Raw genomic sequence first — 20,558 nt, 5'->3', positions numbered from 1 at the left:
TTCTACCTCTTTCGTATCGTCTGAGATTCCTAAAGATTGGAAAGCTGCCGCGGTCACCCCCCTCTTCAAAGGGGGAGACACTCTAGACCCAAACTGTTACAGACCTATATCCATCCAGCCCTGCCTTTCTAAAGTCTTCGAAAGCCAAGTGAACAAACAGATTACCGACCATTTTGAATCCCACCGTACCTTCTCCGCTATGCAATCTGGTTTCCGAGCTGGTAACGGGTGCACCTCAGCCATGCTCAAGGTCCTAAACAATATCATTACTGCCATCGATAAAAGACAGTACTTTGCAGCCGTCTTCATCGACCTGGCCAAGGCTTTCGACTCTGTCAATCACCATAATCTTATCAGCAGACTCAACAGCCTTGGTTACTCAAATGACTGCCTCGCCTGGTTCGCTCAGATAGAGTTCAGTGTGTCAAATCGGAGGCCCTGTTGTCCGGACCTCTGGCCGTCTCCATGGGGGTGCCACAGGTTTCAATTCTTGGGCCGACTCTTTTCTCTGTATACATCAATGATGTCGCTCTTGCAGCGGGGGATTCTCTGATCCACCTCTACACAGACAACACCATTCTGGATACATCTGGCCCTTCTCTGGACACTGTGTTACCAAACCTCCAAACGAGCTTCAATGCCATACAACACTCCTTCCGTGGCCTCCAACTGCTCTTAAATGCTAGTAAAATGAAATGCATGCTCTTCAACCAATCGCTGCCCGCACCCGCCCGCCCCACTAGCATCAATACTCTGGACGGTTCTGACTTAGAATATGTGGACAACTATAAATACCTAGGTGTCTGGCTAGACTGTAAACTCTCCTTCCAGACTCACATTAAGCATCTCCAATCCAGTTAAATCTAGAATCGACTTCCTATTTCACAACAAAGCCTCCTTCACTCATGCTGCCAAACATACCCTCGTAAAACTGACTATCCTACAGATCCTTGACTTCGGCGATGTCATTTACAACATAGCCTCCAACACTCTACTCAGCAAATTGGATGCAGTCTATCACAGTGCCATCCGTTTTGTCACCAAAGCCCCATATACTGTATTACCCACCACTGCGACCTGTATGCTCTCGTTGGCTGGTCTTCGCTACATATTAGTCGCCAAACCCACTGGCTCCAAGTCATCTATAAGTCTTTGCTAGGTAAAGCTCTGCCTTGTCTCAGCTCACTGGTTATCATAGCAACACCCACCCGTAGCACGCGCTCCAGCAGGTATATCTCATTGGTCATCCCCAAAGCCAACACCTCCTTTGGCTGCCTTTCCTTCCAGTTCTCTGCTACCAATGACTGGAACGAATTGCAAAAATCACTGAAGTTGGAGACTTATAACTCCCTCACTAACATTAAGCGTCAGCTGTCAGAGCAGCTTACCGATTACTGCAGCTGTACACAGCCCATCTGTAAATAGCCCATCCAACCAACTACCTACCTCACCCCCATATTTGTTTTTGTTTTCCTGCTCTTTTGCACACAAGTATTTTCAACTTGCACATCCTCATCTGCACATGTATCACTCCAGTGTAAATTGCTAAATTGTAATTAATCACTATTGGCCTATTTATTGCCTTAGCTCCTTACTTTATTTTGCATACACTGTATACAGATTTTTCTATTGTGTTATTGACTGTACGTTTGTTTATCCCATATGTCACTCTGTGTTGTTGTTTTTGTCTCTCTGCTTTGCTTTATCTTGGCCAGGTCGCAGTTGTAAACGAGAACTTGTTCTCAACTGGCCTACCTGGTTAAATAAATAGGTTTAGGCTACTGCATGATACTCTAATTTTCCCTGTACCCATCATGAGGTTGCTACAACCTAGCCTATGAATGAAAGTTGACAATGTAGGTGCACACGGGTCGAGAGAAAAATTTGAGATGCCAGACAGTGACACATTTAATACCTTGCACACTCTTGCCTGCATCTAGCTGATCTAGGGTGTAATCATTAGTCCAACAGTTGCAAACAAGAGTTTCTATTGCACAAATTCAGGTATTTTTATCCCTGTTATGTTTGCTTCCGTTTAAGAAACGTTTTTAAACAGAATCAACAGAATGAACCCCTGATCACGCATGAACATGGTTTGCTTTCATAGCAGCCACCTTGTATTCATTCTAGCCTCTATACACTCTCCTCCTCTCACCTTTGCCCTTCGTTTGTTGGTGTGTACAACACCAGGGTTGTGGGTTCGATTCCCACGGGGGGCCATTACAAAAAATATATATACAAAAAAAATGCATGAAATTAAATGAAACGTATGCATTCACTACTGTAAGTCGCTCTGGATAAGAGCGTCTTCTAAATGACTAAAATGTAAATGTTTGTGGACTTCAATGAACAACACATCAGCTGTATGTGACAACAACAAAAAAATCCAAGCCAAACCATGTCATAACCGCTACACACAGCCTACATCGTTATCCCCATGTTAGCTAAAGTAACGTCATAATCAACATAGCTAAAAGAACTAACGCGTTAGTAAAACCGCTACAATCATGCAGTAACGTTACAGTGGATAGTCAGTAAGCAGTTACACCGGTGGGCCCCAGTGGCAATAAATTAATAAAACCAAAAGCTTACCTTGACTTGGAATAGTTCCAGTTTTGTGTTGGATAGTCATAGCCAGCTAGCTAACATAGCATCCCTCTGTTTGAGCCGGGTGTTTGAGTAACTAAACTAGCCAGCTGCAGTTTCTAGCTAAGTAAGTGAAACTGAAAGTGTAAAAAATGACACGCTCTCTCTCTTGCTTCTCCTTCCTTTTTGAAGAAATTAATTTGTTGAAAACTGTTCAACTATTGTCTTTCTCTCTCTTTGAGTCAACTACTCACCACATTTTATGCACTGCAGTGCTAGCTAGCTGTAGCCTATGCTTTCAGTACTAGATTCATTCTCTGATCCTTTGATTGGGTGAACAACATGTCAGTTCATGCTGCAAGAGCTCTGATAGGTTGGAGGACGTCCTCCGGAAGTTGTCATGATTATTGTGTAAGTCTATGGAAGGGGGAGAGAACCAAGAGCCTCCTAGGTTTTGTATTGAAGTCAATGTACCAAGAGGAGGACAGCTAGCTTCCGTCCTCCGGCTGCATCATGGTGCTACCCTACAGAGTGCTGTTGAGACTACTATAGACCTGCATTGCAAAACAGTGTGTTTTAATCAATTATTTGGTGACGTGAATATATTTAGTAAAGTTTTATCTAAAAAGGATAACTTTTTCAATGTTTTACAATTTTTATTTTATGAAATTCACTGAGGAGTATGGTCCTCCCTTTCCTCCTCTGAGGAACCTCCACTGATGTGGACGGTGGGGGGTCTAGCACTTACGGCCTTCAAAATGGCTTTGAAAGTTCACTCAACCATATGGCTGTTCTGTGAATGTTTTTTTTTTTACTGGTGGGTGGGTAGCATTGAGACAGGCAGTGCTGCTCAGGCTCAGACGTGGGCAGATTATAGGGCTGTCATGCCCTGTAGCATGGTTAATGACAGGGCTTTGACTGCTGCAGGTAGGCCTAAGCCCAGCCTCCAAGCACCAGCTTTATTGTGGGCTGGAAGGAAATGAACCTACTTGCAATAGGATCCACCCATCACAGAACATTCTACCCATCACAGTAGGGAAACTCTATCTCTCTCCCTCTCATACCAACGTCATTCTCAGAAACAAATGACATAACAAATGTCATAAAATGTCATGACATCTTGTGTCATTGAAACCATCTATAGGCAACATTTCTAATATCTCCCTGAACCCAATATTGTGATTTACAATTCCATAGATTATAAACCCTTCTCCTGCCCACTTTATAAATCCTTCACCTTCCCACTTTATAAACCCTTCACCTGCCCACTTTATAAACCCTTCACCTGCCCACTTCATAAACCCTTCACCTGCCCACTTCATAAACCCTTCACCTGCCCACTTTATAAACCCTTCACCTGCCGACTTCATAAACCCTTCAGCTGCCCACTTTATAAACCCTTCACCTGCCCACTTCATAAACCCTTCACTTGCCCACTTCATAAACCCTTCACCTGCTCACTTTATAAACCCTTCACCTGCCCACTTCATAAACCCTTCACCTGCCCACTTTATAAACCCTTCACCTGCCCACTTTATAAACCCTTCACCTGCCCACTTTATAAACCCTTCACCTGCCCACTTTATAAACCCTTCACGTGCCCACTTCATAAACCCTTCACCTGCCCACTTCATAAACCCTTCACCTGCCCACTTCATAAACCCTTCAGCTGCCCACTTTATAAACCCTTCACCTGCCCACTTTATAAACCCTTCACCTGCCCACTTTATAAACCCTTCACCTGCCCACTTTATAAACCCTTCAGCTGCCCACTTTATAAACCCTTCAGCTGCCCACTTCATAAACCCTTCACCTTCCCACGTCATAAACCCTTCACCTGCCCACTTTATAAACCTTTCACCTGCCCACTTCATAAACCCTTCAGCTGCCCACTTCATAAACCCTTCACCTGCCCACTTCATAAACCCTTCACCTTCCCACGTCATAAACCCTTCACCTGCCCACTTCATAAACCCTTCACCTGCCCACTTCATAAACCCTTCAGCTGCCCACTTTATAAACCCTTCACCTGCCCACTTTATAAACCCTTCACCTGCCCACTTTATAAACCCTTCACCTGCCCACTTCATAAACCCTTCACCTGCCCACTTTATAAACCCTTCACCTGCCCACTTCATAAACCCTTCACCTGCCCACTTCATAAACCCTTCAGCTGCCCACTTTATAAACCCTTCACCTGCCCACTTTATAAACCCTTCACCTGCCCACTTCATAAACCCTTCACCTGCCCACTTCATAAACCCTTCACCTGCCCACTTTATAAACCCTTCACCTGCCCACTTTATAAACCCTTCACCTGCCCACTTTATAAACCCTTCAGCTGCCCACTTTATAAACCCTTCACCTGCCCACTTTATAAACCCTTCACCTGCCCACTTTATAAACCCTTCACCTGCCCACTTTATAAACCCTTCACCTGCCCACTTTATAAACCCTTCACCTGCCCACTTTATAAACCCTTCACCTGCCCACTTCATAAACCCTTCACCTTCCCATTTTGCCATTCCAGTTTTTCTCTCTACTTGTTCTGCTTCTGTAGAAAGAAAAAACAAACCGAGACGTGTGTTTGTGGAAGCTTGTTCAGGCTAAATTAGGTCAATGGATGCAACTGTCAGAAAGAGGAAAAAGCAGACTAACAAGCTAGCTAGGGCTAGGCTTCCCCTCCTGGGTGAACACATTCCCCAGTCTCCATACACAGTACAGACAGTCATAGTCTTTATCCGATTATTCTGACCATGAAGATTGGTTAGAGGCTGTTGCTTAGAGATGGTCAGTTCGAGACTATCAGTTAGAGCCTGTCAGTTAGAAGCAAAATTTTAGCGTTTGTCGGTTAGAAATTGTATGTTAGAGGCTGTCGGTTAGAGGCTGTCGGTTAGAGTCTGTCGGTTAGAGGCTGTCGGTTAGCGACTGTATGTTAGAGACAGTTAGAGGCTGTCGGTTAGAAACTGTATGTTAGAGACAGTTAGAGTCTGTCGTTTAGAGGCTGTTAGTTAGAGAATGTCATTTAGAGGCTGTTAGTTAGCGGATGTTGTTTAGAGAGTGACGGTTAAAGGCTGTTAGTTAGAGAATGTCGTTTAGAGGTTGAGGGTTGGAGGCTGTCTGTTAGAAGCTGTCGGTTAGAGGCTCTATGTTAGAGTGTTGAAGTTTAGCTCGGCCCAACTCCAGAGAGAAAGACAGACAGTGTGTGTGAGTGTTTTTACTTGGCTTCCAGAGAATCTTCACACTGTGTGGGTTTAAACAGTGTGTGTGTGTGTTGTGTATTTAAACAGTGTGTGAGTTGTGTGTTTAAACGGTGTGTGTGTTGTGTATTTAAACAGTGTGTGTGTTTAAACAGTGTGTGTGTGTGTTGTGTGAGTTGTGTGTTTAAACAGTGTGTGTGTTGTGTATTTAAACAGTGTGTGTGTTGTGTGTTTAAACGGTGTGTGTGTTGTGTATTTAAACAGTGTGTGTGTTTAAACAGTGTGTGTGTGAGTTGTGTGTTTAAACAGTGTGTGTGTTGTGTATTTAAACAGTGTGTGTGTTGTGTGTTTAAACGGTGTGTGTGTTGTGTATTTAAACAGTGTGTGTGTTGTGTATTTAAACAGTGTGTGTGTTGTGTATTTAAACAGTGTGTGTGTTGTGTATTTAAACAGTGTGTGTGTTGTGTATTTAAACAGTGTGTGTGTTGTGTATTTAAACGGTGTGTGTTTTGTGTGTTTAAACGGTGTGTGAGTTGTGTGTTTAAACAGTGTGTGAGTTGTGTGTCTTTTTCTTGGTTCCAGAGAGTCTCTGGGCAGACTAGATTCAGCCTGAGTGCAGAGGTCAGGCCTGTCTGTTTGTAAGCCCTGTTGCGGTCGGAAAAGAGGAGGAGGAGGAGGAGAGGAGGAGGAGAGGTGTGCAGGAGTAGAGGGTGTGTGTGCGTGTGTGTGTGTGTGTGTGTGTGTGTGTGTGTGTGTGTGTGTGTGTGTGTGTGTGTGTGTGTGTGTGTGTGTGTGTGTGTGTGTGTGTGTGTGTGTGTGTTCTCTGGGCCTGGAGTGGTGTGTCAATGTTCCCTCCAATTTCTTGGGCTACTGAACTAATTTCAGGTCTGCTGAGTGCAAACTTGAACGTTGTGAAAATTCTGTGCAACTTCCTGTGTGCGTGTACTGTGAAGATGTCATGAATTTATCAGTTCTCTGACATTACTCATCTTGTACTAATTTCACCCTTTAACAATAATCATCCACCATTGTTCCTCTGACAGTATTGGGATATTGGTACTAGTTGTGACAGACAGTGTCACACACAAAACCGTAATTGTTCCTCTCAGTTGTCAGACGCCCAAAACATCAGCGCTCTCTGATTCATTTCCAGGGAAAAGCTAACCATGCCACTCGGAGGCACAATATGATGACTGAACACATTGTGTTGAGACACTGGCAGACTTCATAATGTTGAGATCCCGCTTCAGATCCAGACTTCGTAATGTTGAGATCCCGCTTCAGATCCAGACTTTGTAATGTTGAGATCCCGCTTCAGATCCAGACTTCGTAATGTTGAGATCCCGCTTCAGATCCAGACCTCGTAATGTTGAGATCCCGCTTCAGATCCAGACCTCGTAATGTTGAGATCCCGCTTCAGATCCAGATCAACTGATACCATCTCAACACTGAGCCTGTCAAACCCTGAGTCTGTTGAGATAAATCATCTGTCACTCCCTCCCTCCTCCTTTACCTCATCAATCATTACACAGAGAGAGGGATAAAGAAAGAGAGGGTGTGTGTGTGTGCGTCTCCTGTGTAATACAGTACAACCTCAGTAGGCTCCACGAGGCCCCTGTCAGGATCTAGTTTCCTGGGTTGCAGTAGCACAAGACATGTCTAGACAAGGAGAGGCTCAGAGAATATATGGATTTGTGAAACCTGATACTGCTTCTTGTATCGGTCATCCTGCCTGGGTCACTGCATATTACAGGTTCTAACACACACATACAGTACAAACACACACACACACACACACATACAGTACAAACACACACACACACACACACACACACACACACACACACACACACACACACACACACACACACACACACACACACACACACTCCTTTCTGGCTCTTGCTGGCTACAGTAGTACACACTGAGCTGCCTTGTGGTTCAGCGAGAAAAGTCAGAGATACATTTGTCCTCTGTTTCACCCTGGGGCTGTAGTAACATTTTCTATAGATGACAACATGGCGGTGACCTAGGGTCACGTGGTGTAGTGTGTCACAGGTGCACTGCAGAAGGGGTTGAGTTCATTGAACTTCATTCTAGCTATGCTTTCTGGTAAGTGTAGAGGGGGCTTATAGGCCACAGGTGAACAAGGCCAATTAAAGCTTGGCTAAAGCACATCAGATTACACTAAATTTGTATGAAATGTGCTATATAAATAAAGATTGATGTGATTTGAACTGTGTGGGGCTGTATAGCTTCGGTATCACTGTGGCTCTTCAAGCCAGAGCCTGCAATGGTGTGCTAAATGCTGCACCACTCTGACTGATCAAGCCCATAGGAAGGGAGGAGCATGTATCACAACGAGGGATCTGATTGGAGGAGAGGCTCCTAGACCAGGTAGTGTAACAGTACTATACAGGACCCAGGTACACTACTGTTATATAGGCCTACAGGTACAGGTACACTACTGTTATATAGGCCTACAGGTACAGGTACACTACTGTTATATAGGCCTACAAGTACAGGTACACTACTGTTATATAGACCTACAGGTACAGGTACACTACTGTTATATAGGCCTACAGGTACAGGTACACTACTGTTATATAGGCCTACAGGTACAGGTACACTACTGTTATATAGGCCTACAGGTACAGGTACACTACTGTTATATAGGCCTACAAGTACAGGTACACTACTGTTATATAGGCCTACAGGTACAGGTACACTACTGTTATATAGGCCTACAGGTACAGGTACACTACTGTTATATAGTCCTACAGGTACAGGTACACTACTGTTATATAGGCCTACAAGTACAGGTACACTACTGTTATATAGACCTACAGGTACAGGTACACTACTGTTATATAGGCCTACAGGTACAGGTACACTACTGTTATATAGACCTACAAGTACAGGTACACTACTGTTATATAGGCCTACAAGGAGCTTTCAGAAACATCTCTCCTCTTGCTGAAGTGGCACCTTTCTTTGGGTTTTTCTGTCCCTACTGACCCAGTAAACTCTCCTTCCCTGCTAACACTAGTGCTCAATGTCTTTCTTGGACTACATCGGACCCCGTTTCCTGTCAGAACTCACAATCAACGCTCTTTGGGATGTACAGACTCACCACTTTCCTCAATCTTCCCGCAGGCTGCCAGGCCGCTGCCAATGTAGTCCTTTATATAACTTATGGAGCCCACGTAATTACACCGCCTTTTTCTTCTTTTCATTTATATCACATTTGTTTTGCTTGATTGAATGAAAACATACTACTACTAATAATACTAATAACAATAATACTAATAACACTAATAATACTAGTAGTACTACTACTACTAATAATAATAATACTAATAATAATAATACTAATAACACTAATAATACTAGTAGTACTACTACTAATAATAATACTAATAATACTAATAACACTAATAATACTAGTACTACTAATAACACTAATAATACTAGTAGTACTACTACTACTACTAATACTAATAACACTAATAATACTAGTACTACTACTAATAATAATACTAATAATACTAATAACACTAATAATACTAGTACTACTACTACTAATAATACTAATAACACAAATAATAATAATACTAATAACACTAATAATACTAGTACTACTAATAACACTAATAATACTAGTACTACTAATAACACTAATAATACTAGTACTACTAATAACACTAATAATACTAGTACTACTACTACTACTAATAATACTAAAAATAATAATAATACTAATAATACTACTAATAATAATCATAATACTAATAATACTACTAATAATAATCATAATAATACTAATAATAATCATAATAATACTAATAATAAAAATAATAATACGAATAATAATCATAATAATACTAATAATAATCATAATACTAATAATAATACTAATAATAATCATAATAATACTAATAATAATCATAATAATACTAATAATAATCATAATACTAATAATACTACTAATAATAATCATAATAATACTAATAATAATCATAATAATACTAATAATAAACATAATAATACGAATAATAACGCACGACTCTCGACCTTCGCCTCTCCCGAGTCCGCACGGGAGTTGCAGCGATGAGACAAGACTGTAACTATCATTTGGATAGAAAAAGGGCAACAACAAAAAGTTTTCTCAAATTAAACAAATAAAAATAATAGCCTAATAACTCATTGAGGGAAGTGAGTTATTCTTTATCCACTGTCAACACCATTACCAGTCAGGATTCAGGAAATAAGATTGAAAACAACTGCAATAGTGGACTGATTTAGGAAACTTGGAGAAGGTTCAAGGTCTGTTTGAAATCTGTCATCACAGTTTCATAAGGTACAGTAAACCGCAGTTGCAGACTCTACCATGAGAGACATATTGCCACTGTATCAGCATAATTATTTGTTTTAGAGTATCAAAGCATTTTCAGTGTCATTGTTTCATCATACATGAACTACTCCAAAGAGAGAGAGAAGACAGGAGAGAGAGAGAGAGAAACGGGAGAGAGAGAGAGAAAACGGGAGAGAGAGAAAACGGGGGAGAGAGAGAGAAAACGGGAGAGAGAGAGAAAACGGGGGAGAGAGAGAGAAAACGGGAGAGAGAGAGAAAACGGGAGAGAGAGAGAGAGAGAAAAGAGTATGAAAGAGAGCTCTGAGCCGATCTCCACCCCTCTATAGTACTACAGCACTCTGCTATTTCTGCTGCCACACTGGACCGCAGGGAAACGTGCCACCTAAGTCATAATTGACTCTATGGCAGCCTAACATGCTGACCACACTGCCCCCGTTGCGTGATGTAAAATACATTTTTAAATCGTTGCACCCACACTGCTCATGCGTGTCAACAAGTGTCAGCGCAGCCTGCCGCTAAAATAGAACTGGTTCTATTTGTGACGATTGACAAGCTGCAAGTCCCGCCTCTCCCATCTCCTCATTGGTTTTTAGGAGCATATACCCACGTGGGTGATTGAAAGATGAACTGAGGTCCATACTCCTGTTCAGTTGGTGGTGGTAATGCACCTTAAAGTTGGTTGCCAACCACCATATAAAGTCAGAAGAAGAAGACTGAAGGAGGAGAGATTACTAGAAACTAACTTGGTTTACCCTTTTATCTGTGGATTAATTGTCAGAGTAGAGGACTTTGTGCATTTCAGGTAAAATAACTACACAATGTTTATATCCCAGGACAAATTAGCTAGCTAGCTAAATTGCCATAAATGTTTAATGCTTTCCGACCTGTCCCCAAATTAATATAGTTGGTTCAGAGTTGGTTTTGATATTTCAACCTGCGTGTCCTGATCGCGTCTGGTGTGGGTGGACAAAATCAACATGTGCACGAGCGGTGTGCTCAGCATATAAGCAGGACCAGTGAAAGAACACCATCATTCACTTAAACTGGACATAGAGTGGTATGAGCACTCCTGTCAGACTCAACTCCTCTGTCCTGTCCTCTCCCTCTCACCCTCCTTTTCCCTCTCACCCTCCTTTTCCCTCTCACCCTCCTTCTCCCTCTCACCCTTCTCCCTCTCACCCTTCTCACCCTCCTTTCCCTCTCACCCTACTTCTGCATCTCACCCTCCTTCTCCCTCTCACCCTCCTTCTCCCTCTCACCATCCTCTCCCTCTCACCCTTCTCACCCTCCTTTCCCTCTCACCCTCCTTCTCCCTCTCACCATCCTCTCCCTCTCACCCTCCTTCTCCCTCTCACCCTCCTTCTCCCTCTCACCATCCTCTCCCTCTCACCATCCTCTCCCTCTCACCATCCTTCTTCCTCTTAGAGATGTAAATTTCGGTCAATTTTGCTGCTGACTAACTGGTCAACATTAGACTAACTGGTCAACATTAGACTAAGTGGTCAACATTAAATGGTCAACAAACGTTACAAAAAAATCAAAACAGTAAAATGACCTGACCAACATAAAATACTATTTTTCGTCCTTAACAATGGGAGTCGTCCCAAGGCGGGAAGCAAGACAACAAGAATAAACCGCAAAATAAGCCCTTAGCAATTTTGGCCACTTCATCTCTTCCTGTCTGATACTATGCATGCATTTTTTTTAACTAGGCAAGTCAGTTAAGAACAAATTCTTATTTACATGGACAGCCTAGGAACAGTGGGTTAACTGCCTTGTTCAGGGGCAGAATGACAGATTTGTACCTTGTCAGGTCAGGGATTTGATATTACAACTTTTCGGTTACTGGCCCAACGCTCTAACCACTAGGCTACCTGCCGCCCCCATGCATACAAGGACTGGACATTTTTCATGAAGCTATTAATGGAAAAATGCAACAATAGCAAGGCTATCGATGTCTAGTGAAAATCCTATAACATACTATTGAACATGCAATTCCAGCAATGAAGCAACTAATAAAACGTGGAAAACACTGTTCTAAACAGCACACGCTAATGGGAGCGGTTCCACACAAGATAAAACACTGTTCTAAACAGCACGCGCTAATGGGAGCGGTTCCACACGAGATAAAACACTGTTCTAAACAGCACGCGCTAATGGGAGCGGTTCCACACGAGATAAAACACTGTTCTAAACAGCACGCGCTAATGGGAGCGGTACCACACGAGATAAAACACTGTTCTAAACAGCACGCGCTAATGGAATGGGAGCGGTTCCACACGAGATAAAACACTGTTCTAAACAGCACGCGCTAATGGGAGCGGTACCACACGAGATAAAACACTGTTCTAAACAGCACGCGCTAATGGGAGCGGTACCACACGAGATAAAACACTGTTCTAAACAGCACGCGCTAATGGGAGCGGTACCACACGAGATAAAACACTGTTTTAAACAGCACGCGCTAATGGGAGCGGTTCCACACGAGATAAACACTGTTCTAAACAGCACGCGCTAATGGGAGTGGTTCCACACGAGATAAAACACTGTTCTAAACAGCACGCGCTAATGGGAGTGGTTCCACACGAGATAAAACACTGTTCTAAACAGCACGCGCTAATGGGAGCGGTACCACACGAGATAAAACACTGTTCTAAACAGCACGCGCTAATGGAATGGGAGCGGTTCCACACGAGATAAAACACTGTTCTAAACAGCACGCGCTAATGGGAGCGGTTCCACACGAGATAAAACACTGTTCTAAACAGCACGCGCTAATGGAATGGGAGCGGTTCCACACGAGATAAAACACTGTTCTAAACAGCACGCGCTAATGGGAGCGGTTCCACACAAGATAAAACACTGTTCTAAACAGCACGCGCTAATGGGAGCGGTTCCACACGAGATAAAACACTGTTCTAAACAACACGCGCTAATGGGAGCGGTACCACACGAGATAAAACACTGTTCTAAACAGCACGCGCTAATGGGAGGTGTTCCACACGAGATAAAACACTGTTCTAAACAGCACGCGCTAATGGAATGGGAGCGGTTCCACACAAGATAAAACACTGTTCTAAACAGCACGCGCTAATGGGAGGTGTTCCACGCGAGATAAAACACTGTTCTAAACAGCACACGCTAATGGGAGCGGTTCCACGCGAGATAAAACACTGTTCTAAACAACACGCGCTAATGGGAGCGGTACCACACGAGATAAAACACTGTTCTAAACAGCACGCGCTAATGGGAGCGGTACCACACGAGATAAAACACTGTTCTAAACAGCACGCGCTAATGGGAGCGGTACCACACGAGATAAAACACTGTTCTAAACAGCACGCGCTAATGGAATGGGAGCGGTTCCACACGAGATAAAACACTGTTCTAAACAGCACGCGCTAATGGGAGCGGTTCCACACGAGATAAAACACTGTTCTAAACAGCACGCGCTAATGGGAGCGGTTCCACACGAGATAAAACACTGTTCTAAACAACACGCGCTAATGGGAGCGGTACCACACAAGATAAAACACTGTTCTAAACAGCACGCGCTAATGGGAGCGGTTCCACACGAGATAAAACACTGTTCTAAACAGCACGCGCTAATGGGAGCGGTTCCACGCGAGATAAAACACTGTTCTAAACAGCACGCGCTAATGGGAGCGGTTCCACACGAGATAAAACACTGTTCTAAACAGCACGCGCTAATGGGAGTGGTTCCACACGAGATAAAACACTGTTCTAAACAGCACGCGCTAATGGAATGGGAGCGGTTCCACACGAGATAAAACACTGTTCTAAACAGCACGCGCTAATGGAATGGGAGCGGTTCCACACGAGATAAAACACTGTTCTAAACAGCACGCGCTAATGGGAGCGGTTCCACATGAGATAAAACACTGTTCTAAACAGCACGCGCTAATGGGAGCGGTACCACACGAGATAAAACACTAAAACACTAACGATGAGGAAATTGTATTAAATAATTGCCTCCACATTTCTATGGATGGATTTTGGCAAGGCTACTTTGAAGCAAGAAAAGAAATGCCTCATTCATTTGAAGTAAAGTGTTCAGGTTTCAAACAATTACACAGCCTCAAGCTGACGTTAGTGGGGCTCCCGAGTGGCACAGAGGTCTAAGGCACTGCATCTCAGTGTTAGAGGCGTCACTACAGACCCTGGTTTGATTCCAGGCAGTATCACAACCGGCCGTGATTGGGAGTCCCATAGGGCGGTGCACAATTGGCCAAGCATCGTCCGGGTTAGGGCTTGGCCAGGGTAGACCGTCATTGTAAATAAGAATTTGTTCTTAACTGACTTGCCTAGTTGAATAAATAAAGTAAACATTGCAAAGTGGTGGGTGACGGGCTGATAGTCAACAGTAGGCAGTCTATAGCCTATGCATCTAAATGCAACTTTACCAGTTGAGATTGAGAAATAAAATAACTCCTTTTTAATCGTGGCCACCAAAGTTTTTAACATGCGACTGCATTTAGAATTGTTTTTTGTTGTGCAATGACTGGGCTGACCAATTACTGGGCTGACCAATTACTGGGCTGACCAATTACTGGGCTGACCAATTACTGGGCTTCCAAAAGCCGGTTTCACCCCAGTAGCCTACATGCTTTTCGAGGAGCTACTCTTAACTGTCTGACAGGTGGTAGGCTATTCCGCTCAAACTAGGCTCTCTGTATGCTGTACACATGACTAATAACGAAAATACAAACGAGCCAATTGAATTAACCCATAGAACGATAAGCATGACCGGTCAAATGTATTTTCTGCAGCTAACCGATTAACGGTTAACCGTAAGCGTGTGTGTCTACCTCCTGGCTGTGTTTTTGCTCACAAGGACAGAAGTGACATTACCATTGGCTCATTTAATTTACTGCAAAGTGGGTCAACCAACCTAGGCATTATCATACATTACAGGACCAACACGGTGCATGAATCTGAATGTAGGAATACCCTGCATATTGTTTATTATAGGAAGGGAAAGGGGCGATACCCAGTCAGTTGTACAACTGAATGCATTCAACTGAAATGTGTCTTCCGCATTGATTGTATGTATGTTTCACTAGAGACATTAAAATATTGTTTTTATATATTACCATAATAAGTATTGCAATAGCAAGCTAGTTTGCATATAGCGTTTTCAACAGTTGAAGTGGAGTGGCTCATTTAAAATGGGTGGAAGACTAGTGCAAGAGAAAGAAAATGATTTCACCAGCTGTTAGTAGTTGTACTTCCCCTTGATACTGTCCAAACTGCTACGTCCCAAAACATTCACTTCATCATTCAATTCTCTTACGTCACAGTGGAAAATGCAATGCACATTATGATTATATTGGGTTAAAATACTCTCTTGTGGTACATAATGTTTGGTTTAAAACATCTGCCAGTTATACAAAAACACCCACACAAGGCTCTCTTCTCTGCTGCCGTCTAAAAAGTTGAACATCGATCAACAAGCAGCACAGAGACAGCAGAAAGGGAATTGTGCAAAACCAATGTAATCTTTCAAAATGTAATTCTCAGGTAGCACAAAGTCAATCACTGGTCAATATGGTGATGACATCACCTCGGCTCTGTCTAAACCCACACTGGTCAATATGGTGATGACGTCACCTCAGCTCTGTCTAAACCCACACTGGTCAATATGGTGATGACATCACCTCAGCTCTGTCTAAACCCACACTGGTCAATATGGTGATGACATCACCTCAGCTCTGTCTAAACCCACACTGGTCAATATGGTGATGACGTCACCTCAGCTCTGTCTAAACCCACACTGGTCAATATGGTGATGACGTCACCTCAGCTCTGTCTAAACCCACACTGGTCAATATGGTGATGACGTCACCTCGGCTCTGTCTAAACCCACACTGGTCAATATGGTGATGACATCACCTCGGCTCTGTCTAAACCCACACTGGTCAATATGGTGATGACGTCACCTCGGCTCTGTCTAAACCCACACTGGTCAATATGGTGATGACATCACCTCGGCTCTGTCTAAACCCACACTGGTCAATATGGTGATGACGTCACCTCGGCTCTGTCTAAACCCACACTGGTCGATATGGTGATGACGTCACCTCGGCTCTGTCTAAACCCACACTGGTCAATATGGTGATGACATCACCTCAGCTCTGTCTAAACCCACACTGGTCAATATGGTGATGACATCACCTCAGCTCTGTCTAAACCTACACTGGTCAATATGGTGATGACATCACCTCAGCTCTGTCTAAACCCACACTGGTCAATATGGTGATGACATCACCTCAGCTCTGTCTAAACCCACACTGGTCAATATGGTGATGACGTCACCTCAGCTCTGTCTAAACCCACACTGGTCAATATGGTGATGACATCACCTCAGCTCTGTCTAAACCCACACTTGGAACCTTTTCAATCCACACTACATTTAGTATCAGTCATCACCACAACGCCAGTGTGTCCTTCCCACCCATCCATAGCCCCGATGCCCCTCCTTCAGTCCCCCTCTCATGCTGCCATCCATAGCCCCGATGCCCCTCCTTCAGTCCCACCTCATGCTGCCATCCATAGCCCCGATGCCCCTCCTTCAGTCCCCCCTCATGGTGCCATCCATAGCCCCGATGCCCCTCCTTCAGTCCCCCCTCATGGTGCCATCCATAGCCCCGATGGCCCTCCTTCAGTCCCCCCTCATGGTGCCATCCATAGCCCCGATGCCCCTCCTTCAGTCCCCCCTCATGGTGCCATCCATAGCCCCGATGCCCCTCCTTCAGTCCCCCCTCATGGTGCCATCCATAGCCCCGATGCCCCTCCTTCAGTCCCCCCTCATGCTGCCATCCATAGCCCCGATGCCCCTCCTTCAGTCCCCCCTCATGGTGCCATCCATAGCCCCGATGCCCCTCCTTCAGTCCCCCCTCATGGTGCCATCCATAGCCCCGATGCCCCTCCTTCAGTCCCCCCTCATGGTGCCATCCATAGCCCCGATGCCCCTCCTTCAGTCCCCCCTCATGCTGCCATCCATAGCCCCGATGCCCCTCCTTCAGTCCCCCCTCATGGTGCCATCCATAGCCCCGATGCCCCTCCTTCAGTCCCCCCTCATGCTGCCATCCATAGCCCCGATGCCCCTCCTTCAGTCCCCCCTCATGGTGCCATCCATAGCCCCGATGCCCCTCCTTCAGTCCCCCCTCATGGTGCCATCCATAGCCCCGATGCCCCTCCTTCAGTCCCCCCTCATGGTGCCATCCATAGCCCCGATGCCCCTCCTTCAGTCCCCCCTCATGGTGCCATCCATAGCCCCGATGCCCCTCCTTCAGTCCCCCCTCATGGTGCCATCCATAGCCCCGATGCCCCTCCTTCAGTCCCCCCTCATGGTGCCATCCATAGCCTCTCAGTAAAGTGCAGTACATTGATCCCATGGAGCACCCATCCATAACAAGTATAACCATCTACAGGTGTAATACATTGTAAGACTTGTCATGAGTACGTATGACCACCTTAAAATGATGACTAAGTAGCAGCAGCTGACACATGGAGCGCCGTGCTGGGGCTCCCATCTATCCTGCTATCATAGAAGATACCCACTGAACACAGACATCATTTCAACATTTAGATTTCATTTATATTTGAGTTGTCAACTAATGTGAATTCAATATGAACTCAACAAACATTTGAAGCATGTTATTGGATTTAGATTAAAAGTTGGGTGAAAAAAATGACAAACATTATGAAAATTCCTTTAATTTGATGACTTTTTACAAAATCAAATCACTTTTCCACAAATGATTCAAAATCCTTTCATTGATTTTTGTTGTTTAAATTACATGTACGTGGAAACAACGTTGATTCAACCAGTTTGTGCCCAGTGGGTTCAGGGCCACCTAACCACAGACCCAAAGCCTCTACACCCGTCTCCTTTATGGTGCCTCCTACACTGACCCCATGTAGCACCAGGAGCACCTATCTATCCCCAAACACGTAAAGCAGTCCTCTTACCATCATAGATGATGACATCCTCCATTTCCTCACGCATCACTTCATTTAGGTAATCTTGATCCTCGCCGATGTCGGCCATAGCCATCACTTCTTTACCCCTTCTTTCCCCTCTCTGGGTGGTTAAGCGTTGGTGGGTTTGTTTCTGTGCGACCGGGTGACTCGAGTGTAAAATTGAATCAGAGCTGTGATGGCCTCTTCTTCCTGCACCGGGTGATGGATGGCCGCTCCCCGTCAGGAATCAGATCCAGCCTGAGTAGAGAAGCTAGGCAGGCAGACAATGACTGAGAGCTGCTCTTCGTCTGCCTGATCACTCCCTGCACCAGGCCTGTGTGTGTGGGGATGGATGGATGGACGGGAGTATGTGTGAGAGTGTGTGTGTGTGTGTGGGAAGCCCTCACCACTACCACCACCGAGTTTTATCAACACAGATGATTTCATAATTTCCTGTGTGAAAGCGAGAGAATTCAAGTACACTTGTTGTGTGTGTGTGTGTGTGTGTGTGTGTGTGTGTGTGTGTGTGTGTGTGTGTGTGTGTTGTGTGTGTGTGTGTGTGTACGTGTGGTGTGTGTGTGTGGTGTGTGTGCACGTGGTGTGTGTGTGTGTGTGTGGTGTGTGTGTGTGTGTGTCTGTGTGTGTGTGTGTGTGTGTGTGTGTGTGTGTGTGTGTGTGTGTGTGTGTGTGTGTGCACGCACGCGCACATGAACATTTAGGAGCACTATTCAGCGAGTCAGCCCAAGTGGCTGCTGATTAGCTGGCATAATTAACTGCTTTATTTTGGGACAGCAGGGACTTGAGGTGCTAGGTCCCTTTGCCGTGTGTGTGTGTGTGTGTGTGTGTGTGTGTGTGTGTGTGTGTGTGTGTGTGTGTGTGTGGAAATATGTCATATCAAATTGTATTGGTTGCATACACATGTTCAGCAGATGTTATTGCCGGTGTAGTAAAATGCTTGTATTTCTAGCTCCAACAGTTCAGTAAAATCTAACAATACACAACAATACACACGCGCACCCTTGTACGGGTGTGTCTGTCTCGGCTTGTCATTCCCTCACAGCTCGCAGCAGGGGATCATGGGATTGCTAACTCTATGTCTTCATTCGGCCCTCGGTATCAATAGGGATCATAGAGACGGTGGTAGCTGCTGGTAATGTTAGTATACTTCAATCATGCATATTTAAATCAACAGATGCGGCGCTGTGGTTACCTAAGGTCCTAGATTATGCAAATCAGCAGTAACACAGATGTAAAGCTTAACAGAACGTTTAGTTGAACATGAACAAACTCAGGTTCAAGAGGTGAAACTATTAGACCCGCACAAAATAGTATTGTTGGTAAAATATTGTGTGTGCTGTAGATAGTAGCGGTATATCCAGCTGTGTATAGTAGCTATAGATAGCAGCTGTAGAGAGTAGCTGTAGATAATAGCTTTAGAGAGCAGCTGTAAATCCAGCTGTAGATAGCAGATGTAGAGAGTAGCTGTAGATAGTAGCAGTATATTCATCTGTATATAGCAGCTGCAGAGAGTAGCTGTAGAGAGTAGCTTTAGAGAGCAGCTGTAAATCCAGCTGTATATAGCAGCTGTAGAGAGTAGCTGTATATAGTAGCTTTAGATAGCAGCTGTAGAGAGTAGCTTTAGATAGCAGCTGTAGAGAGTAGCTTTAGAGTAGCTGTAGATAGTAGCTTTAGATAGCAGCTGTAGAGAGTAGCTTTAGAGTAGCTGTAGATAGTAGCTTTAGATAGCAGCTGTAGAGAGTAGCTTTAGAGTAGCTGTAGAGAGTAGCTTTAGATAGCAGCTGTAGAGAGTAGCTTTAAAGTAGCTGTAGATAGTAGCAGTATATCCATCTGTATATAGCAGCTGTAGAGAGTAGCTGTAGAGAGTAGCTATAGATAGCAGCTGTAGAGAGTAGCTTTAGATAGCAGCTGTAGAGAGTAGCTTTAGATAGCAGCTGAAGAGAGTAGCTTTAGAGTAGCTGTAGAGAGTAGCTTTAGAGTAGCTGTAGAAAGTAGCTGTAGAGAGTAGCTTTAAACCCAGCTGTAGAAAGTAGCTGTAGAGAGTGGCTGTAGATAGTAACTGTAGTAGTCCCTCATCAGCTGTCCACTATTCCAGATTGATTCCCTTGGAATGATTGGTTCCTGCATGGGAGGTAGATACTTGTGTCCTTCCCCTCCACAAAGGAAGGGGTGGACCGGAGTTCACAGTCTCTCCCTCCTTGTCCTCCTCATCTTGCTCCTCCACTCTTTCTCTTATTCTTCCTCCTCCTTATCTTCCCCCTCCTCCTCTTTCTTAGAGCCGACCAGGGTATCCAGTGTCCCAGGCAAGGTGACATGACTCACTCCATTGAGACTCACTTCAACACAAAACCAATTCCCCCAAAATAGTAACTAGGCTGTTGCCTGTGAATTGA

The 20,558-nt window shown here is 44.4% G+C and overlaps 1 protein-coding gene across 4 annotated transcripts in view; it reads right to left on the bottom strand.

The window, feature by feature from the left end:
• LOC115175377 (rho family-interacting cell polarization regulator 2) overlaps positions 1 to 18,537 on the bottom strand; it is a 100,412-nt gene extending 81,875 nt beyond the window's left edge. For all 4 annotated transcript variants that reach the window (XM_029734606.1, XM_029734609.1, XM_029734607.1 and 1 more), the window contains exon 1: positions 18,157 to 18,537. In XM_029734606.1, the coding sequence (XP_029590466.1) occupies positions 18,157 to 18,241 (85 nt within the window). In that variant the 5' untranslated portion in view covers positions 18,242 to 18,537. The remainder of the gene's footprint in view (positions 1 to 18,156) is intronic.
• Positions 18,538 to 20,558: the final 2,021 nt, after the last annotated feature.

The sequence above is a fragment of the Salmo trutta genome, chromosome 36 (assembly GCF_901001165.1).
Source record: "Salmo trutta chromosome 36, fSalTru1.1, whole genome shotgun sequence".
NCBI lineage: Eukaryota > Metazoa > Chordata > Actinopteri > Salmoniformes > Salmonidae > Salmo > Salmo trutta.
Note: the sequence above shows the minus strand (reverse complement) of the source record. Positions and strands in the feature narration are given on the sequence as shown.